The 19,217-nt window shown below is 48.7% G+C and overlaps 1 protein-coding gene across 5 annotated transcripts in view; it reads right to left on the minus strand.

Moving 5' to 3' along the window:
- Positions 1-360: 360 nt before the first annotated feature.
- MRRF (mitochondrial ribosome recycling factor) overlaps positions 361-19,217 on the minus strand; it is a 65,570-nt gene continuing 46,713 nt past the window's right edge. For 4 of the 5 annotated variants that reach the window (XM_015084801.3, XM_053204669.1, XM_053204670.1 and 1 more), the window contains one exon: positions 9,392-15,174. In XM_015084801.3, the coding sequence (XP_014940287.1) occupies positions 15,097-15,174 (78 nt within the window). In that variant the 3' untranslated portion in view covers positions 9,392-15,096. Of the gene's footprint in view, positions 6,657-9,391; positions 15,175-19,217 lie in introns of those variants that run through there. The other variant, XM_015084802.3, reaches the window with a different exon arrangement.

Genomic DNA, 19,217 nt, shown 5'->3' on the forward strand with positions numbered 1-19,217 from the left:
GACGTCTATGACCCCAGTCTAGGGAGCTGAGGTCAGTGATGGGCAGGGGCCTGAGCCTGGGGTGGCGGCAGCACAGCTGTGTCTCTTCATACCCATGGCTGTGGCTCTGTTCACCTCGGGCTTCGGCTGTGTCCATGATGATGACTGGAGCTTGAGTCACATCCCCGATGGGTCCCTGACTACTTGTGCATCCATGTGTCTCTGTCTGGGTCCCTGATCTCCACTCTCTGTTTACATGGGGAGCTTTAGTAAAGAACCGCTTGAAGGAAACGAGGTTTGGGCTGCACAGACCCCTGTCCTACAGCCCCTCAGGTCTAATGTCTCCATCGGGATCCTTTCCACCCCCCCACACCGCCCCCCACCGTGAGGTGCATAGCTGTCAGCCCTGGGTCCCATGACCACACACAGCTTACTTCCCCCATACCCTCCAGCCTCGTGCCTGGTATTGAAGACAGACCCAGATGTGAGGCTGGAGGCTACCTCCTGGGAAAAGCTGCAGGAATTGAGAAGACCAGCCCTAGGAAAGGTGACTCAGCATAGCATGGTCCCAAATGCTGGCCTCAGGGAGTGACACAAGGGAGCAGAGGTGGGCTCTGGGCCCAGAGCACAGGGTCAGGGATGGGGAGGTTCATGCTCATGGACAGCACCTGGTCAGCAAGGAGCTGAGAAAGCAGGAAGAGGCTCTCTTCAGGGAGGGAGCTCCTCATCCCCAGGGGAGAACAAGCAAGAGCTTCTATACCTGTTCACAGGAATGTGGTAGAAAGGATTCTGTCACCATATACAGGAAGGATCAGGAGCTTTCTGAGGCCCAATTCTGAGAACATACCGCCTCTCCACCCAAAAAAGAAGGCAAGAAATCGAGAAAATGGTGAAGGGCAGCTGCCCAGCCTCCCAACTTTCCTACCTGCCTTGGCTGGCTTTTGAGTCCTGCTGGCCATACATAGTTCAAGCCCACGATGATGACTATGAGGGCAATAATAATAATAACAATAAAACAATAGCATTTGCTGGGTCAGAGCTAACATTCAGCACAAATGCTCCGCTAAGGCCCTAGCAGTTGCTGAAATCTTGAAATACATCCACACCAGTTGTTAAGGAGCCACGGTCCCAAGACACTGCTCTGGGCCTAGCTGCGGGGGTTGTCACTCCACATTCCATTCCCTGCCCAGAAAGCCTGCCTGACCCTGAGCATCCCTGCGTCTGGTTCACCTGCAGGAACAGCATCCTGAACGGAGATGCCCTGCCTCAGCCATAGAAGCTGCCCCCTGGGCGGCACCCCCCTCTGCCAGGGCCCCTCTCCCAAAGCCTGAGCAATCAAGGCCTGCTCCCTCCCCGGGCTGGTGCAAGTGCCCGCCTCCTCCCGGCCCCTCTCCGGCTGCAAACCCAGCTCATTTGCATGTGGATCGTGCCTGCCACCACGGGTGCTGGGGTCAATTGAAACTCAAGAAAAGAGAAGAAATTTATGCAAAACTGTTGATTGCATTTGTATGTAATGAAATCATCCAATATTCATCTGACTATAGAATCTAATCTGAGAAGAGAACTGAAGGACATGAGTGTCACTGCAAAACCGTAATGAGCCACTGTAGTGATTAAAAAAGCTCTTGAGCCTTCTGAAAATCCAGGCAGAAATAGCGTCTAATCAACTCTGAATATAGGAGGCGAGATTGGGCTGGCGCGCTGCACACGGCCCGCCGCGGCGCTGGGGGTGCGAGGTAAACCCCGGCGGCCGTGGTCTGTGGGTGCCAATCGACCGGCCACAATCAGCCGAGTCCTCCGTGCACAAAGCAATCGCCACGCAGAAAAAGCCCAATCACGGCTGTTGTGGAGAGCGGCTTTGGGCTTTCACACCCGCTTCAGAAGCCTCACCAAAGGCCCCATCTGGGTTCCTGGCTCCTGCCCTGGGAGGCACGGAGGGTTTGCATATCTGGGACTGTCACACCTGAACACACCTGGGGTCCAGCCAGCCCAAGTAGGGGAGAGAGGCTGTATTTCTCAGGAGCCCTGGTTCATCTCTGAAATGCCACCTCCTCCAAGAGGCATTCCCTGACTGCTCCGTCTACACTGGCAACTCCCACCAAACACACACACACACACACACACACACACATAGTGCTCCACCCTTACCCCTGCTTTGTTTTCCTTCATAGCAGTTAGCTATGCCTGGCATTGTGTTATTTCTTCAGCGTTTTAATGTCTGCCTCTTCAAAGCAGACTGTGAGCTCCATGAGGGCAGGGACTCTACGGTAGTTTGTTTACCACTGTGGAGTGTGGAGAACCAGGCTTGACACTTAGTAGATGCTCAATAAATGTGGCATGAAGAAATCAATTTCAGTGGGTAGCCAAACATATTGACTCAATCATTCAGCAAATACTTGTTGGGTGCACAGTACCTTGATGAACAACACAGCCCCTGCCCCCTCGGAGCTCACAGTCTGGGCAGGAGGCAGACACTGAAGACGTTTACATATAACCAAATGGGACACTGTGGTATCCCATTCAGTCCAGTGACTGCAGGAACAGCAGGCGGAGGGTATGGACCCAAGCTGGGGAGGTCAGGGAACGCTGCCAAAAAGCAGTGAGATTAGGTTGAGAGCTAAAGGGTGGATAGAAGCCAGCCAGGCGGGGGGGTGGGTGGTCTGGAGTGCCCCAGGAGGAGGGAATGGCACGTACAGTCCCTGAAATAACCGCATCTATGGGAACCTGAGAAAGAGCCAGAGCCTCCTGGAACCAGAGCAAGGGACAGCCTTGCGTGAGATGCGGTTGAAAGGACAGTCCAAGTCAAACCTTGCAGTTAAGACCTTGTGGTAAGAATGCGGGGCTTTTTCCTGGAGGTGACCTGGAGCCTCTGAAGAGGAGCAGCCTGATTTGCATTTTGTCACCATATAGAGGACGGGTCAGAGGGGCCGTTATGGAGGAATAGAGACCGGTTGGGATGCTCTTCAGGGAGGGAATGAAGAGATCTCAGGGGCTTTTGAGCAAGTCCAAGTCATGACAAAGGCTATTTTAAGATGATTCATCTGACAGCAAGAGATGGAGCAGAGGAAGGGAAACTAGGTGAGGGCAGCCATTCATTCATTCATTCCTTCATTCATCCATGCAGGCAGGCAGGCATTCAGCATTCAGCAGACATCTGAGTGTAGGCTGCCTTTCCCCACATTCTAATTTATAATTTCCAATCTGCTCTGGGTTTGCCCACCAAGTTACCTACTATTTCCTTTTTTTTTTTTTAACGTTTATTTATTTTTGAAAGAGAGAGACAGCGCATGAGCAGGGGAGAGGCAGAGAGAGAGGGAGACACAGAATCCGAAGCAGGCTCCAGGCTTCAAGCTGTCAGTACAGAGCCTGATGCAGGGCTTGAACACATGAACCGTGAGATCACGACCTGAGCTGAAGTCGGACGCTTAACTGACTAAGCCACCCAGGCGCCCCCCAAGTCACCTATTATGAAAATGCGTTCTAAAGTTGGAGTCAATAGCTTCTGAGAATCCAAGGGATTCTGTGGATCATGAGGCTGCTTTTTTTGGCCTGGACTTCCTGACATCAAAAAGGCCTTGTGAGTCATTTGCTTTCTTTGGGGCTTAAATTCCCCATCACTGCAAACAGGGAGCCGAAGGAGACAATCTCTAAGTTCTCTCCCTGTTCCCCAAACTCTGTAGTCTTATGTCCCATGACGACATTATGATACCACAAAGCCCAGCAGACTGAAAATCCTGTGGAGAGGTCTGCCCTGCTACACGGACAGCCAGGGGAGCCAGAGGCAGGAAATCTGAGTTCAAGTCCCAGCGCTACCACTCATGTGTTCTGCGGTTAAGAGATGCATTCTTCCCTCTCTGTGCCTCAGTCTCCTCCCAGCTATTGACTCCTTCCTGTGGGGGTAAGGGCACTGGCACACTAGTGTCCTCCAGGGCTTCTGGCCACCCTAGACCCCTGTACGACAGATTCCAGGAAACTACCTTCAAAAACAAACAGAAAGGGCGGGGAGGGGGGAGTGGCCTAGAAGTAAGGAGAGCTATGCAGCCCCACCGCCCACACCAGAGACATCCCCTCCACCTACCAACAAGTCAGACTAGAGTCCCAGTTTTACCATTTAAGGGCCATCGAGAAAAGTCCTTTAGACTTTCTGAGTCCAACTTGGAGGAGCAGGCGCTCTGTGAGAATCAGATTAGATACTGTATCTCAGGGCAGAGCCTGGAGTTCGAAGTGCTCAGGAGATGGGCTCTGCTGTTAGGGTCGGGCCACGCCTGCCTGGATGGGTGGGCAAGCACTTGGTCCTTCTCCCTCCTTCCACCTCTACAACGGCTCCATTTTACCAGCAACTGGCATTCACTGGGGGCCAGTGGAATAGGAATTCTTTTAACAGGTAGATTTGAGTGGGAGGAGCTAAATGCCTCTCTACCTCACTAGGGAGGGGGAACTAGCTGGGACTACGTTGGGTTTTCTTAGCCATGGTGCTACAGACACTAGTTAACTAGGACCAGGTTATTTTCTGGTCACAGCAAACAAGACCTCCTAAACATTTCTGGGTAGCAGCTGTCCCCTCCCCAGATCCCCATTCTAGAAGGAATGCTTTGAATTTCAGGAGCCCACCCCTCTCTCCCCAAAATTGATTTGTGGGTATTGGATCTAAGATGTCATCAGAGCCTTGGTGGTTTGCCTCCCACGGTGGTGGATGGGAGAGCTAGGTTCAGTCTCACAGACACCCCTGGGCACGGGCTCTGAGCCGGCCTGGGGCTGGAAGTCCCTGTCCTCCAGGGGCTCCTGTCCAGTGGGGAAGACAGTCTATGAACATCACAAAGGGAAACACAAGAAGGAAAGCGCTTTGAGCCTTCAGAGACTGATGCCAGGGAAAAGGGAGACCACATCTGATTGGTGGATGGATTCCTGGAAGGCTTCCTGCAGGAATGGCCTTCAGCTGGGTCTAGGGGAGAGCTAAGTTGTCTCTCTCTGGAAAAAAAATTTTTAAACAAAACCAGAGAACAAAGGAACAACCACTCCTATTTTCACAACCCCAAATTTTAACACTTGGTCAAGTTTTCATTTCTATCCACATATATGAGATGTCTTTCGGGTACCTTTAAGCTTTTCCCCCAATCCCCAGTGGCAATCACCATTATGAATTTGGTTAAGAATCTCTTCACAACCCTCCCTTAAAAAAATGAATGTATAATGCAAAATGGAATCAGGAATAAATTTTAAAAATTATTTTGTGTCCTCCTAGTTTACGTAAGGGGCGTCACACCGTATCTCTGACTGCCTGCTTTTTCCACAGCCCATTATGTTTCTGGGGCTCTCTTCTTATTCAAACATGTGGCTCTGTCTCAGCAGAGCATCTATGGATGTGCCACGCTTATTTACCCTTGGAGTGGGCAGGGTTTCCATAGATGGAGATAATCAAGGGATGACATTCCAGGTAGAGGAAGCGGCAGCAGCAAAGGCACGGGAATAGGAAAGGGGGGCTGGCAAGGGTCCAGGGTGGAGGGAGCACAGGGCATGCGTGGAGAGCTGAGGGAGGCCCCAAGCCCCAGACCAGGAATCTGCCACTGGCATGCTGGACATCTGGGAGTGTGGGGACAGACCCCCCACCCCCCGACCTTAGAACCGCCCTCCACAATAATTCCACTCATCCACCCTCTGAGTCCTCCCTGGGGAGGCCTCTGTTACTCTTTCCATTAATTGTCTCATTAATGACCCACTGAAGTCAAGTACCCATTGTTCTCTAGGCCTGGGGCAGCCTCCCTGGCTTTCTCCCCCCGGGGGGATTTGTAAACGTCTTTCCTTCCCCTGCTTTCCTTTGGCAGGCGTCCTTATCTGGTCCCTGCAGCCCTGGCCCGGGCTGGTGCAGTCTCTTCCTCCACCCACACCCTGCACACATGGGGCTGGCCGGCCGTCTGGGGGGCTGTGCGGCCACCAGCTCAATAGCTCGCTCTCCCCCCACGCCTCCCTCTGCCTCACTCAGTCTCCAGCTCTGGCTACATGTGTCTCCTCCTGGTTTTCTGTTCTGTTCTTTCTCTCTCTCTCTTTCTCTTCTCTCTTTCCTTCCTTTCTTCCTGTCTTAACTGCCCCTGGATTTCTGTCGTGTTCTCTCTTCGCGTGTATTTATCTCCCTCTGTGTCTCTGTCTCTATCTCAGTGTCTCTCCTTCTAGGTGTCTCAGAATATCTCTTTCGGATGACAGTCTCACTCTCACCCTCTGTTTCTTTCTGACTATCTCCATCTCTCTGTCACTACCTGCGGACTCTGTGCCTGTATGTGTATGTGCACGTGTGTGCACGCGTGCATGTGTGTGTGTGTGTGTGTGTCTTTGTCTCTCTGATTCTGCCTCTTTCTCCCTCCCTCTGGCCTTCATGTCGTGTCTCTGTCTCTTCATTGCCTCTGTCTCTTCTCCCTCTCCTCTCTCTGACTCACCTCTCCCTATCCGTCCCTCCTCCTTGTGGGTCTCTGAACCCTCCTGATTGACTATTGTCCTGTTTCTAACCCCTGCCCCATCGCTTGCTCACCCACTGGGTCCCTGACACCCACACAGGTCAAACCGCTTCCCTCTGTTGCCTCGCTCCCTGGTTACAGCTCCAGCTTCCCTTGGATGACAGCCTCAGGAGGTCAGTGGCGGCAGTAGGCGTGAGGTCCCACAGCTACCAGACTTTGGGATTCATGCATCTGTAAAGTTAAAAATAATAAAATGGAGGGGATCAGCAGAAGGTGACTGTTATTCTTTCTAAATGGGAATTTTTTTTAAAGACTCGCCAACTTCTTATCCTTCCATAATAGAACATTTTAACACCGAAAGCAGAAGTAGGAAGAGCAAGATCTAACAATATGCAATAGTCCAAAGGAATTAATTTTACGTAAACATTTGCAACATTGCCTTTATTTTTTTTTAATTTTTTTTTAACGTTTATTTATTTTTGAGACAGAGAGAGACAGAGCATGAACGGGGGAGGGGCAGACAGAGAGGGAGACACAGAATCGGAAACAGGCTCCAGGCTCTGAGCCATCAGCCCAGAGCCTGACGCGGGGCTCGAACTCACGGACCGCGAGATCGTGACCTGGCTGAAGTCGGACGCTCAACCGACTGCGCCACTCAGGCGCCCCAACATTGCCTTTATTTTACTTATTCTGCCTCAGATGGGTGAAGATATTTTGGGGGCCCAGCCCCGTTGGAAACCACGGATCTTGCTTGAGCAAGCCCCTCCTTGCGCCCCCTGGGGAAGTGGAGACACCTTTACCGCAGGCACAAAGGGGAAAGCTGGGACAGGACTCGTTGGCCACTCGAGCCCCTCTGGTCTCTTCCCTGAAATAAGTTACTGAAGCTGCCCGGCTGGGGGTCAGACACCAGGCCCCCTGCACTTCATGCCTTCCTTTGGTCTTGGGGGCCTCTGAACAATTTCGCCTCCTCTGTGCTTCGCTTTCCTCATTTGTAAAATGAGCAAAATAATAACTAGTCTTCTAGGGTCGCCTCACACATAGCAGAGGCCCAGGACTTGTTAGCCACTATTATTCTTATTGCAAAGAGGGGGCAACATGGGCTGAGGCTAGAGCCTGTTAGGGAGAGAAGGCACGTGCACCCAGCCACCAGCCCTGAGCCACACGTCAGGGGTTCTACCGGCCTGAGAAGGAGCCACAGTGGTGGGAGGCCTGAGGGCTTTAAACCCCAGCAAGGCTGCTTTGCAGGGGCCACGGGGGGGGGGGGGGGGGAGGGGGGGGGCTGGGACTGGGAAGACCTTCCCCTGCCTCTGAAGAGGACCCCACCTAGCTGGCTCGGGCACCCCAAGCCCAGGAACCGGCACTCTGGTCCCGGACACCCACACTGCCAACAGGAGCAAAGGCGAAGCTCCAAGTGGCTTTGATGGCTGCAGAGGCTGGCGAGGGGGAGCCTGGGCAGGAGAGGCACAGGGTAGACACCAATGACCACGGACACCATGGGAGGCAGCCTCTAGATGCCCAGAAACTCTGGAGGCCGACTCAGCAGATGAGATTGGAGGTCTGAGCAAGCAGGTGAGAGTAATTAGAGAAACTTTGGGTTAGTGATGGAAATTGACTTCATTTGTATTCAAGGCCAGGCAGGCCCATTACAATTGGACAAACATTTCCTTAACAGCTGCTCTGAGCCAAGCTCTGTGCTAGTCAGGGAATGCAAAGAGTTAAAAGAACAAGGAACTTTCTTCCCAGGGATTCACACAAGGCTTATCTAGGGCTGGTGGTGTTCTGCCTCTGAGGAAGGCCAGAGACACAGGCGAGGCCAGCCTGAAACATTTGACACTTCTGTTCCCGGTACGCACCACTCAGCGATGTGCACTTTGAAGACAGAACTGATGGGACTTGGTGACTTCTTGGATGAGAGTGTGAGGGAGAGGGAGGCACAGGTGGCTCCCAATGTCTTGGCTTGGCACCTGGGGGGATAGCGAAGGCATTTCCGAGAGACAACACAGGACAGTGAGTGGGTCTGGCGGGGACACGTATTCCAGATGGGGCCGGTTGAGTCTGTGGTGCCTGAGACATACGCAGGTCAACAGGCATACACACATTTAGGGATCAGGAGAAACATCAAGATAGAGAAATGAATGAGTTGGTGCAAGGATGTGGGACCAAGAGCTGTGAAGGCTGGACAAAATGTGCCTGTTGGGTGGGGCAGTGACCTAAAGGTGCGCATAGCAGGCAAACAGCCTAAGACAAGACATGGCGGAGGAAGAAAGCGGCACAAAAATTAAGAAAAGGTAATAATTCCACTGAGCTTAAGCACGAGTTGCCTTAGGGTGGCTGTGAGAGGTGCATCACCACTGCAGAGATACAGAGGTTTAGACGGCAGAAGTTACTGCTTGCCCGGGTGAAGTCTGTACACAATTCAGCAGGCAACAGGGCGCCGTTGACGGGTGTGGAGCAGAGGTGTGGTGTAATGAAGGCTACGTCTCAGGGTGAGTTAACCCAACAGCACGTGATGAATTAAAACAAAGACCAGAACAAAGGAATATAGGAGACAGGGATCGTCATTTATTTGTTCATTCGACAAGCAGTGAGCCTTCCTCTCTGAAGAAGCAACCCTTCTCCCCAACCTAACACCCAGACCCTAATCTGCCAAGGGTTTAGACACCAAATCACCCAGTGTTAATACTGCATGCAAACAAAGGGTAAGTGTAGGGTTCTACTGAACATTTCAGTATTATCAGTAAGTGTGAATGAGTTAAGGTCCCCTACTGAAAGAAAAGGAGTTTCTTTTATGCTTGTAGATCAAGGGTTTACTGTATATAAAACCTTGGTCTGCAAGCATAATTTGTTCCAGAAACATGCTTATATTCCAAAGCACTTGTAGAGAAAAGCGAATTTCAAGAACCCTTGGCTCAGTTGTGATCATGTGACATTCAGCATCGCGTACCACTCGTATTACAAGACATCGCTCGTTTATCAAGTTAAAATTTATTAGAAATGTTTGCTCGTCTTGTGGAACACTCACAGAACAGGTTGCTCACAATCCCAGGTTTTTACTATATATACAATGGAACACTATTCAGCCTGAAAAAGAAAGGAAATTCTGACAGCTGCTACAATGTGGATGAACCTTGAGGACATTGTGCTGAGTGAAATAAGCCAGACACAAAAGGTCAAATACTGTAGGATTTCACTTTATCAGGTACTCAGAGTAGTCAAATTCGTAGAGACAGAAAGTAGAACAGTGGTTGTCAGGGGCTGGAGAGCGAGTTGTTTAATGGGTAGAGAGCTTCAGTCCTGCAAGTTGAAGAGGGTTCTGGAGATCTCCACACCGCACAACGATGTGAATGTACATGCTACTACTGAACTGTATACTCAAAAATGGTTAAGGTGGCAAATTTTATGTTATGGGTATCTTATCAATTAAAAATGAGGATAATTTTTAAAAGCAGTTTCAGAATGCTTCATAGAACAAAACCCAACTCTAAGAAATCTAAATCCAAAACAGTGATTTGGAAAGACTACAAATAAAGGAATAGGAAAGACACAGCAAGCAAACATAAACGAAAAGCAAGCAGGGGCTGTGATCTTGATAGAGGACAAGACAGAACTCAGACTCCCAAGCAATGAATGAATGATATATGAAGATGACAGAAGAGCCAGGCCATCTGGGCATTCAGACAGCACAGAAATTATGGGAACTGCGAGAAGAAATACAAATGCTAATAACAGGAGACTGAAACACACGACTTTCACTCCCAGACGCATCAAAAGGCCAAAAAAATAATACAGAAAACCTAAACAGTATAATCTATGAACTGCATTTCTTGTGTCCGTATCAAACTTTGTACCCCCCAAACAGAGACACTTCCTTTTAATGCACATCGCGGAAACTGACCACATATTAGAGCAAAAGAAACTGCAAAGCTTCACTCAGTGGTTTCAGTGGGATTAAAGGATATAGAAGCACTTTGAAAACTAAAAGTATCGGGGCGCCTGGGTGGCTCAGTCGGTTGAGCGTCCGACTTCGGCTCAGGTCACAGTCTCACAGCTCGTGGGTTTGAGCCCCGCATCAGGCTCTGTGCTGACCACTTGCTCAGAACCTGGAGCCTGCTTTGGATTCTGTGTCTCCTTCTCTCTCTGCCCCTCCCCCACTCACGCTTTGTCTCACTCTGTTTCTTTAAAATAAATACATGTAAAAAAAATTTTTTTTCAACGTTTTTTATTTATTTTTGGGACAGAGAGAGACAGAGCATGAACGGGGGAGGGGCAGACAGAGAGGGAGACACAGAATCGGAAACAGGCTCCAGGCTCTGAGCCATCAGCCCAGAGCCTGACGCGGGGCTCGAACTCACGGACCGCGAGATCGTGACCTGACTGAAGTCGGACGCTTAACCGACTGCGCCACCCAGGCGCCCCTAAAAAAAAAAATTTTTTTAATGAAAAAAAAAAAAAAGAGAGAACTAAAAGTATCAGCCAGTATCAGTTACTGGTGCCACCAATACTATGACCGTCATTATTACCATTATTCACGCTGGTGGTCTTTCCGCTCATTCACTGCTTCTCTTCCAAGTTCTAGAGGACTCTGCCAAACAGGTGAGGTAGAATTATGTAAATATAAATCTTTACTGTCTCCCCTAGAGCTACCAACCCTTCAGTGTTTACCACGTGCCACGTCCCGTGCAGCTTTAAACATGGGCCTTTCTTAGAAATAGCTAATTGTTTTCATGAAAGTGAGTTTTCTGCTTCTCTTCTATCACCTCTGGGGCCTAGAGCAGTGCTGAGTGAATTTCGAATAAGTGTTTGGTGAAGACTTATGAACTGAAGTGCAGGGATTAAGGACCTACTTCAAAGTCAGATCTGAGTTTCAGACTTCACTCTGGCACTTGCGAGCTGTGTGACCTTGGACAAATTAAATGCCCATTCTGAACCTTAGTTTTCACCTACGTAAACAGAGATAATATACCAGCTAGCATTGTTCAGAAGTTTAAATGTAGTAACGCATGTAAAGTGTCCAGCATGGTACCTCGTCTACAATAGGCATTCAATAAATGTTAGTCTGAGGTTGAGGAAGGGTAGGTAAAACTCACCAAAACAGATAAACTTAGAATGGGGGTTGTTTTTCCTCAAAAAACAAATAAAAATCATCTTAAATTTTTTTTAACGTTTATTTATTTTTGAGACAGAGAGAGACAGAGCATGAACGGGGGAGGGTCAGAGAAAGAGGGAGACACAGAATCTGAAACAGGCTCCAGGCTCTGAGCTATCAGCACAGAGCCCAACGTGGGGCTCGAACTCACAGACTGCGAGATCATGAGCTGAGCTGAAGTTGGATGCTTTACCGACTGAGCCACCCAGGCGCCCCCCACCCCAAATCACCTTTAAATAGAAACACCCTCCAATGCATTTGAAATGATTTTTTTAAGTATCATGGGGGTAACAGTGAAGTCAGTTCAGGTATACCTGTATTATGGAATACTGCATTGCAATGAAAAAGGAGTGAACTCTATGTTCACCTATGAAAAGATGGCCATGATGTGTTGTTGGGTCTAAAAAAAAAAAAAGGCAAGCTTCAGAGTCTGAACAGAACAGTTCCCTTTCCTGGTTTTTAAAAATTATGTATGGGGGTGCCTGGGTGGCTCAGTTGTTTAAGCGTCCAACTCTTCATTTCAGCTCAGGTCATGGTCTCACGGTTCATGGGATTGAGCCCTGTGTTGGACGCTGTGCTGACAGCACAGAGCCTGCTTAGGATGCTCTCTCTCTCTCTCTCTCTCTCTCTGCCCCTCCCCAGCTTGTGCATGCACTCTCTCTCTCTCTCAAAATAAGTTAAAAAATTATGTACGTATAGAGAAAGATCCAGAAGGATATACATCTAATTGTCAAAGGGGAGTGAGATTAGGAACTTACAAGAAGTTTCTCTTTTAACTTTTTACATCCCAGTTTCTTTTGTAATTTCCAACACACACACACACACACACACACGCACACGTAAAAAAGAAAAAAATAAATAAATAGGACAAAAATTCTCAATTTCTCTTTGGCCTGTCATTTTCATGGGCTTGGGAAGCAGTTTAACTGAACAGAGGAGGTGGTTAATTCTTCTGGCAAGGGAAGGGATTTCCATACCCAGCTTTTCCTTTTGAGAGAAAGAGGCTCAAGGAAGGGGAGAGGGAGAAAGCACTGCTCCAGCATTACTCATTACTCAGCGGATCCAAACAGGTAGTCCCGTTCTCGTCCCTGCCACCATTGCAGCCCTGACACAGAGGAACAGAGAAACTCTTTGATAAATGTCAGCTAAAATAGAGCAATCAGCTGAAAGCCATTTGCTGAGCCGTCTGACTGCCCTGGGCTGGAGGTTTTCCTTTATTCATTTATCATGATATACAGCTTTGGCCAACATACACACAGGAGAGAAATTGTTGACATGTGGGACCCAAGTACAGAAAATCTTTCATTTTCCAACCCCCCCCCAACCCTGTCTGTTCACCAAATAAGTTTTTGTTTATTTAAAGACTACAGAGGATTTGGCTGTTAAGAACCAAATGCCTTTGGAGTGGAGTTACAACATAATTTATCATTTCCTCTGTTTATTAAAAAATCCTGCATCTTTGAGAAGCACATTTGCTAGGAGTGGGGGCTTTCGGCCACTCACGAAAGGCTGCTGCAATGCCCCCGCCATGTGGCTTACCCCAAAAAAGGCTCCTCGATTGCTATTTCCATCCCTGTTCTTCCCTCAGCTGACTTCCGATCGTGTGATGGCCACTCAGGGCTGGCGAGAGGGGTTGGACCGAGGACAGGTAAGCGGGGCAGGAGACTGTGTTAGCTTCTTTCATTTTTGACCTGATTCTGACCTTGAACCCCCACTGGCTGTGCACAGTGTGTGCCACTAGTACAAGCAGCAGGAGAAGAGCAGACTTCCCGCAAGGGATAGAATATGAGAGGAGTCAGACATCAAAGGGAAGCTGGGTGCTGCTTCGAAGGAGTGCGGCCAGGCCTGGCTGCTGCCCAAGGGGGGCCACTCGAAAGGCAGACAAAACTGGAATGGACTTCCTACCTTCCACCTGAGACAGTCCAGTGTGCCGTGCACCCCTCAAAGACAGAGGTCACACCTTACCCATTTTTGCATTCCCAGCATGTAGCACAGCACCTGACACACAGTGTGCTCAATAAATGTTTATGAAGGCTGCAGGATGCGTGGGCAGAGCACAAGCTTTAGATTAGGCCTCAGTTTGAATCCCAGCTCTGCCACTTGCTAGCTGTGTAACCCCCGGCAAGAAACTTGACCTCTTTTGAGCTCCTCCCTCTTGGTAAAATGAGACTGACAGTGAAGAATGGAACCTTCTATCACTTGCTAGGCTTATTACTTTGGGCAAGTTACCCAATACTCTCAAGTCCCCATTCTCAGTTTTTCTATTTGTAAAGTGGAGAGAATACACATCTCGCAAGTGTACCATGAAGATTAAAGATATTGCCTAGAACTGCATCTAGCTCATGACGGCTATATTATGAATGAGAGAAAGGAAAGCAAGAAAGGAAAGGAAGGGAAGGGAAAGGGAAAAAGAAGGAAGGAAGGAAGATTAATTATTATTGGAGAATCAATCAATTGTTTACTGGAAAAAAACCTAACAACCTAGCACCCAAAGATGAGCCACAACAAACCACTTGTCTGTCAACAACAGGCAGGCCCTGGGGGAAAGGTATCTCATCACCAAGTAAATGCTGAGGACAAAGGCAAGGCAAGAGTGGAAAATGACAGAATGATCGTGTTATGATTGGAAGGACGGGAAAAGAAGCCAGTATTTGTTGAGCGGCTACTCTGTGCAATTCATTCACAACACATCTCGATGCCTACTATGTTCCAGACATTACGCCAAGATCTGAGGAAAATGAAGATCTAGAGACTAAGTATCAAAAAGGTTCAATTCAAAGCAGTAGACAGTCCTGAGAGCCAATAATAGGAGCCCTAGGTTGGGGGAATGAGGAGGACTTCCCGGAGCAAGTGGTACCCAAGCAGGGACGTGAAGGATGAACAGGACTGGCCAGGTAGGTCAGCAGCGGAGGAACGGTAGAGGCAGAGAAAAAAGCATGTGTGAAGATGACTCAGAGGCAAAAGTATTGTTCTGGTGGCTTTCCGTAAAGGTCCTTAGGGAACATTAATCCGGATTGACTCTACCCGTTCCTTTGTGGTTGTTATTCTTTACAATTTATTTTGATTTTATTGTTACGTAAGAACGGGCCTCTGGCGAAGGGATCCAGTCACAGGTGAAGGCCCACACCAGCCCAGAGTTCAAAGTTGGGGACAGGGCCTGACTAATTGAGAAGGAGGCTCCCAAGATGAGAAACAGACGGGCTAAACCTGTCAATAGTCCTAGTTACTTGGCAATGTCACGATCAGGGCAAATGCCTGAAGTAGAGGCCATCTGTCAGCAACAGATACTCTCTGAGGGCCACCCATGGCAGAGGGCCAGGGCAGAATGGGGTGGACAGGGAACAGGAAGAAGAGAAGGAACAAGTCTGGGTGCCCCACCAGAAGGCCCGGAAGGCTGAGCCTCACAAACACTGACAACTGCAAGACGGCAGCCTTCGGTGTAGACGGGGAAGAGGGGTGCCAACGTGCCACCCACGGGCTCCACCAGAAACCAGGCTCTGGAGTACTGCTGCCCCTGGTGGGCTTTCATCCGAGGAGTTCTTTGGTCTTCGCTGCCAGATGCCTGTCCAGCTCTGCTGCCGTATCATCGGCCATTTGGCTGATCTGCAGGGACACAAAATGAGACAGCCCGATAACTGAGGCTGGCGAAGGAGAGGGGGACAGACATTCCAAAGCTATGAGGAAGTGATCTGGGAAACGGCAACGGTGACAAAAGCCTCACACTATTCAGGCACCATGCTGATTCCTAACAGCAGCCTCATGAAATAGATACAATTATTATCCCCATTTCACAGATGAGGAAACTGGGGCAGTGAATCACTTGTTCAGGATACACAGCTCAGTTAGCAATGACAAAATTGAATCCTGAGTAGTCTGATTTCACAGCCCAAAATTCTTAAATATTATTATAGAATACAGAGAAGCCAGCTTTCTCTGTCACTTAATGACCCTCTAGAATTTCCTACACCTCAGACACTCTGCTATCTAAATCCCATACTAATTGATAAGAATATTAAGATCCCAATAGTTTAAGCAGAAAAAAGAAGTCCTGAGAAAAGATGAAGTAAATCTGGTTAACAAACCTGGGAAATTCATCAGACACGGAAGAAATGCAAATGGAAACAAGATATAATTCAGTTATTGTAGTTAACAAAATCTGATGTTGTCGTTTTTAATTACAATATTCGACTCCAGAAAGCTATGGTAAAATGGATAAGCTCGTACATCAGTGAAAAGAATTCAAGTGGATGCAAATGTCTGTAACATTTTTTCACCCCCCAAATCTCTCCACTGGGAAATTACCACATGAATGGAATCTGAAAAAAATTTCTAACGTTCTATATGCAAATATATATATATGCTTTATTTTTAATAACGAAAAGTCAGAAAATCTAAAGTGATAGAACAGGGAAGCGTATGAGTACATACAGCCATTAAAAATGGCAAAGACTGTCTATTTCTCGTGGTGAGGGTATAAGTACGAGAAACACAAAACAACTTAGTAAGTGCGGCAGCTTCCCTCCCACGTCTAAAAGGGACCCGAGGCAGGAAGCCTTGAAGGGGGCAGCACGGGGCCCAGGATGTGTGTGCTCAATGGCACAGCAGCTGTTTGACATCTTTATTTGCAGACCACAGGCCTTGGCCAGGAACTGGGAACTAAATGCACTGTGGAAAGGGAAGAAACTAAAAAGGATTTGGAGCAACTGGCCCCGGGCAGGGAGACAACCAGGCTCTCACCATAGCAACAGCTGCTTGTTTGTAGCTGGGAAAGCACCGCTTCAGGGGCTGCTAGGCAAGCGGCTGGGCTCCAAACGGCCGGCCGCTTGGGCCCTCCTCACTCAGCCACGTACTCTTTAGATGCTCTGCCTGCTCCCCCCACCGCCCCCGGGGCGGCCACCTTGCACGACGCATGGCATGGTGCCCGCAGCACTCACTCCAGCGCCTGGAGGCCGGCAGCCTGGGACGGCAGGAGCCAGCACCGCAACGCTCCTCTGGGAAAATGGCGTGGAGGGCAGTTTGGATTCAAGAGTGGGGACCAGGGGGAGGAAGAATACCTAGGGTAACAGTGAGACAATGTGGGTGCTGGATTACATTCTCAGTGGGTAACAATGTGCAAGTCACTGAGCCTCGCTTTTCTCATCTCTCAAATGGGGACGCTGGGCCCTTCCTTAGAGTGGTTGTGAAGGGCTAAGTGCGTTCATCGATATGCAGGCACAGCGTAAACGGCTTATTTGCTATGCAAATCGGCTTGTGTTACTCTGAGTTTATCATTTCCTGACTTCAAGTTAATCGATTCATGGAAATATTTACTAACTTTCTACCAAATTGTAGGCACAAAGTGCCCCTGGGGACAGTCAGGCTGCAAGTTCATCTTGTCTGTCTTCGTCAGACTTCTTAAGATAATGATCACCAACAATGACCCCACTGCCACCAGCAGCTCCCTCCTACTGAGTATCACTACATGTCAGACACTGGGCTAAAAACTTCCTGTGCACTATTTCACATGATCCTCAAAACATATGAAATGCTGTTATTATCTCCCTTTAAAACATTGTGAATATTTCATTAGTTCACCTGCCGGTTGCACAGCAGTTCTTTAGTATGCAAAGGGGTTTTGTCCTCTGTTATTTCATTCAAATCCAACAACCACCTGTAAGGCAGGTGGGTCAGGTATTATCCCCACTGTACAGAGGAGTAAACCAAGGCACAAAATGTTAACTCTCCTGCCCAAGGTCACATCAGAAAGTCAGTGGTGAGACTGAGTGAGGAACTCACCCACCCCAACTGCCAGTTTGGGGCCGCGACTCCCCTGGGCAATCCCCCCACCCCTCCGGCACCAGTGGAACTGGGTGAGGGTCACTCCAACAGCCGATCCCAGTTCTACATTCAAAGGGTGGGGAAAGGAAAGGGACGGGCAAATATAGCGGACACTTAGTGAGGACCAGCAACCCCACCAGCCGCGTTTAGTATATGTCCTTTGGTCTTCTCGCCAGTCCTGGGAGATAAGACCCACTACTCCCACTTCATAGAAGCTCAGAAAGGTGAAGCCGTTCGCTAACCTGAGCAGCTGAGAAGTGAAAGAGCTGGGACGGGAGTCAGTCAGGCCTGACTGCCGGCAGAGCAAGAGTCCTTTCCGTTTTAATACACTGCCTCATAGAGATCACATCACCCTCACCCTACCGCCACCACATCTGCTCCCTTCTAGTGCAGGAGAGGGGAAGGCAGAGACAGGAAAGGGATGGCGGGAGCACAAGGCGCACCGGGGCGGGCTGGGTAAAGTCAGCCTTCCCGAGGCCTGTCGGAACACCCAGGGCCTCACCTGGTCCAGCCCCCTGCCTGCGTGCCTGTCCTGTCCGCTAGGAGCCCTGCCCTCCTTCAGCCACCAGCACCCAGCCTCACTCAGAGCAGCAAGCTCCTCAGAAAAAGACGGCAGTGAAAGATCTTGGCCAGATGTACTGGTGGTTTCTGCCAAGTGCTTTCATGCTCGGCAGGCCCATTTACTGACACAAAGGTGAGAGAGCAGGCTGGCGGATGTCAGAGTCCCAGGAGGGCAGGCCCCTGTCCTTCTTCAGCAGAGCTGGCCTGGGCTGAGGGCTGGGAGGGTGGGGGTGGGGGTCAGAAGGGACTCTAGGGATAGAACCCACAACCAAATCCTTCCATTTTTATACACCAAAGAAGGAAGAGTTTTATAACATAGTTTTTAAAAATCTGACCTCAAAAGAATTTTGGAACATACAAAAAAATGTCCCACAAAGAATAATATTGAAATTGCTCATAATCCCATTGCCTGAAATGATGAACAACATTCTCTAGTGGATAAGATGCCACCCTTTTTTTTAAGATTTTATTTTTAAGTGATCTCTACACCCAATGTGGGGCTCAAACTCACAAGCCCAAGATCAAGAGCCACATGCTCTACCGACTGAACCAGCCAGGCACCCCTAAGCTGCCAATCCTTTCATGTACATGAAAGGTTCTGTTATAAAAATGGAGTCGTATTATAATATTGTTATGTAACCTACCTTAAAAGAATAAATTCCAGGGCTCCTGGGTGACTCAATTGGTTAAGCGCCCGACTTTGGCTCAGGTCATGATCTCGCAGTTTGTGAGTTCGAGCCCCGTGTCAGGTTCTGGGCTGACAGCTCAGAGCCTGGAGCCTGCTTCGGATTCTGTGTCTCCCTCTCTCTCTGCCTCTCCCTGCTCACACCCTGACACACTCTCTCTCTTTCTCTCTCTCAAAAATAAATATTAAATAAATAAATTCCAAAAGAAACTAACCATATCTGCAAAATATTTTTTATAACTGTCTCTATACAGAGATTCCAGTAAGTGGATGTAACACAATTTATTTTCCCGCTGTCAGAAATTTAGACAGTTTCCATTTCCAACAGATACCTCTGTAGGTAAGATTCTCAACAATTTTATTTTGGATAAATTCCTAAGCCACTGAATCAGAAATGTATGGATTTTGGTATATATTGCTATATTATTTTAGAAAGGTTGTATAGATTTATACAAAGAATAACTTAATCTTTTCTGTGGAGTGTAGAAACAAAAGCAATACTTCCAAGATAAGCAGCATTTCAAGCTCACACTAAAAATTCTGGGTTCAGATGTTAGGCATTAGAAAAGGCAACAAATTTTTA

The sequence above is a fragment of the Acinonyx jubatus genome, chromosome D4, assembly GCF_027475565.1.
Source record: "Acinonyx jubatus isolate Ajub_Pintada_27869175 chromosome D4, VMU_Ajub_asm_v1.0, whole genome shotgun sequence".
NCBI classification, from domain to species: Eukaryota; Metazoa; Chordata; class Mammalia; order Carnivora; family Felidae; genus Acinonyx; species Acinonyx jubatus.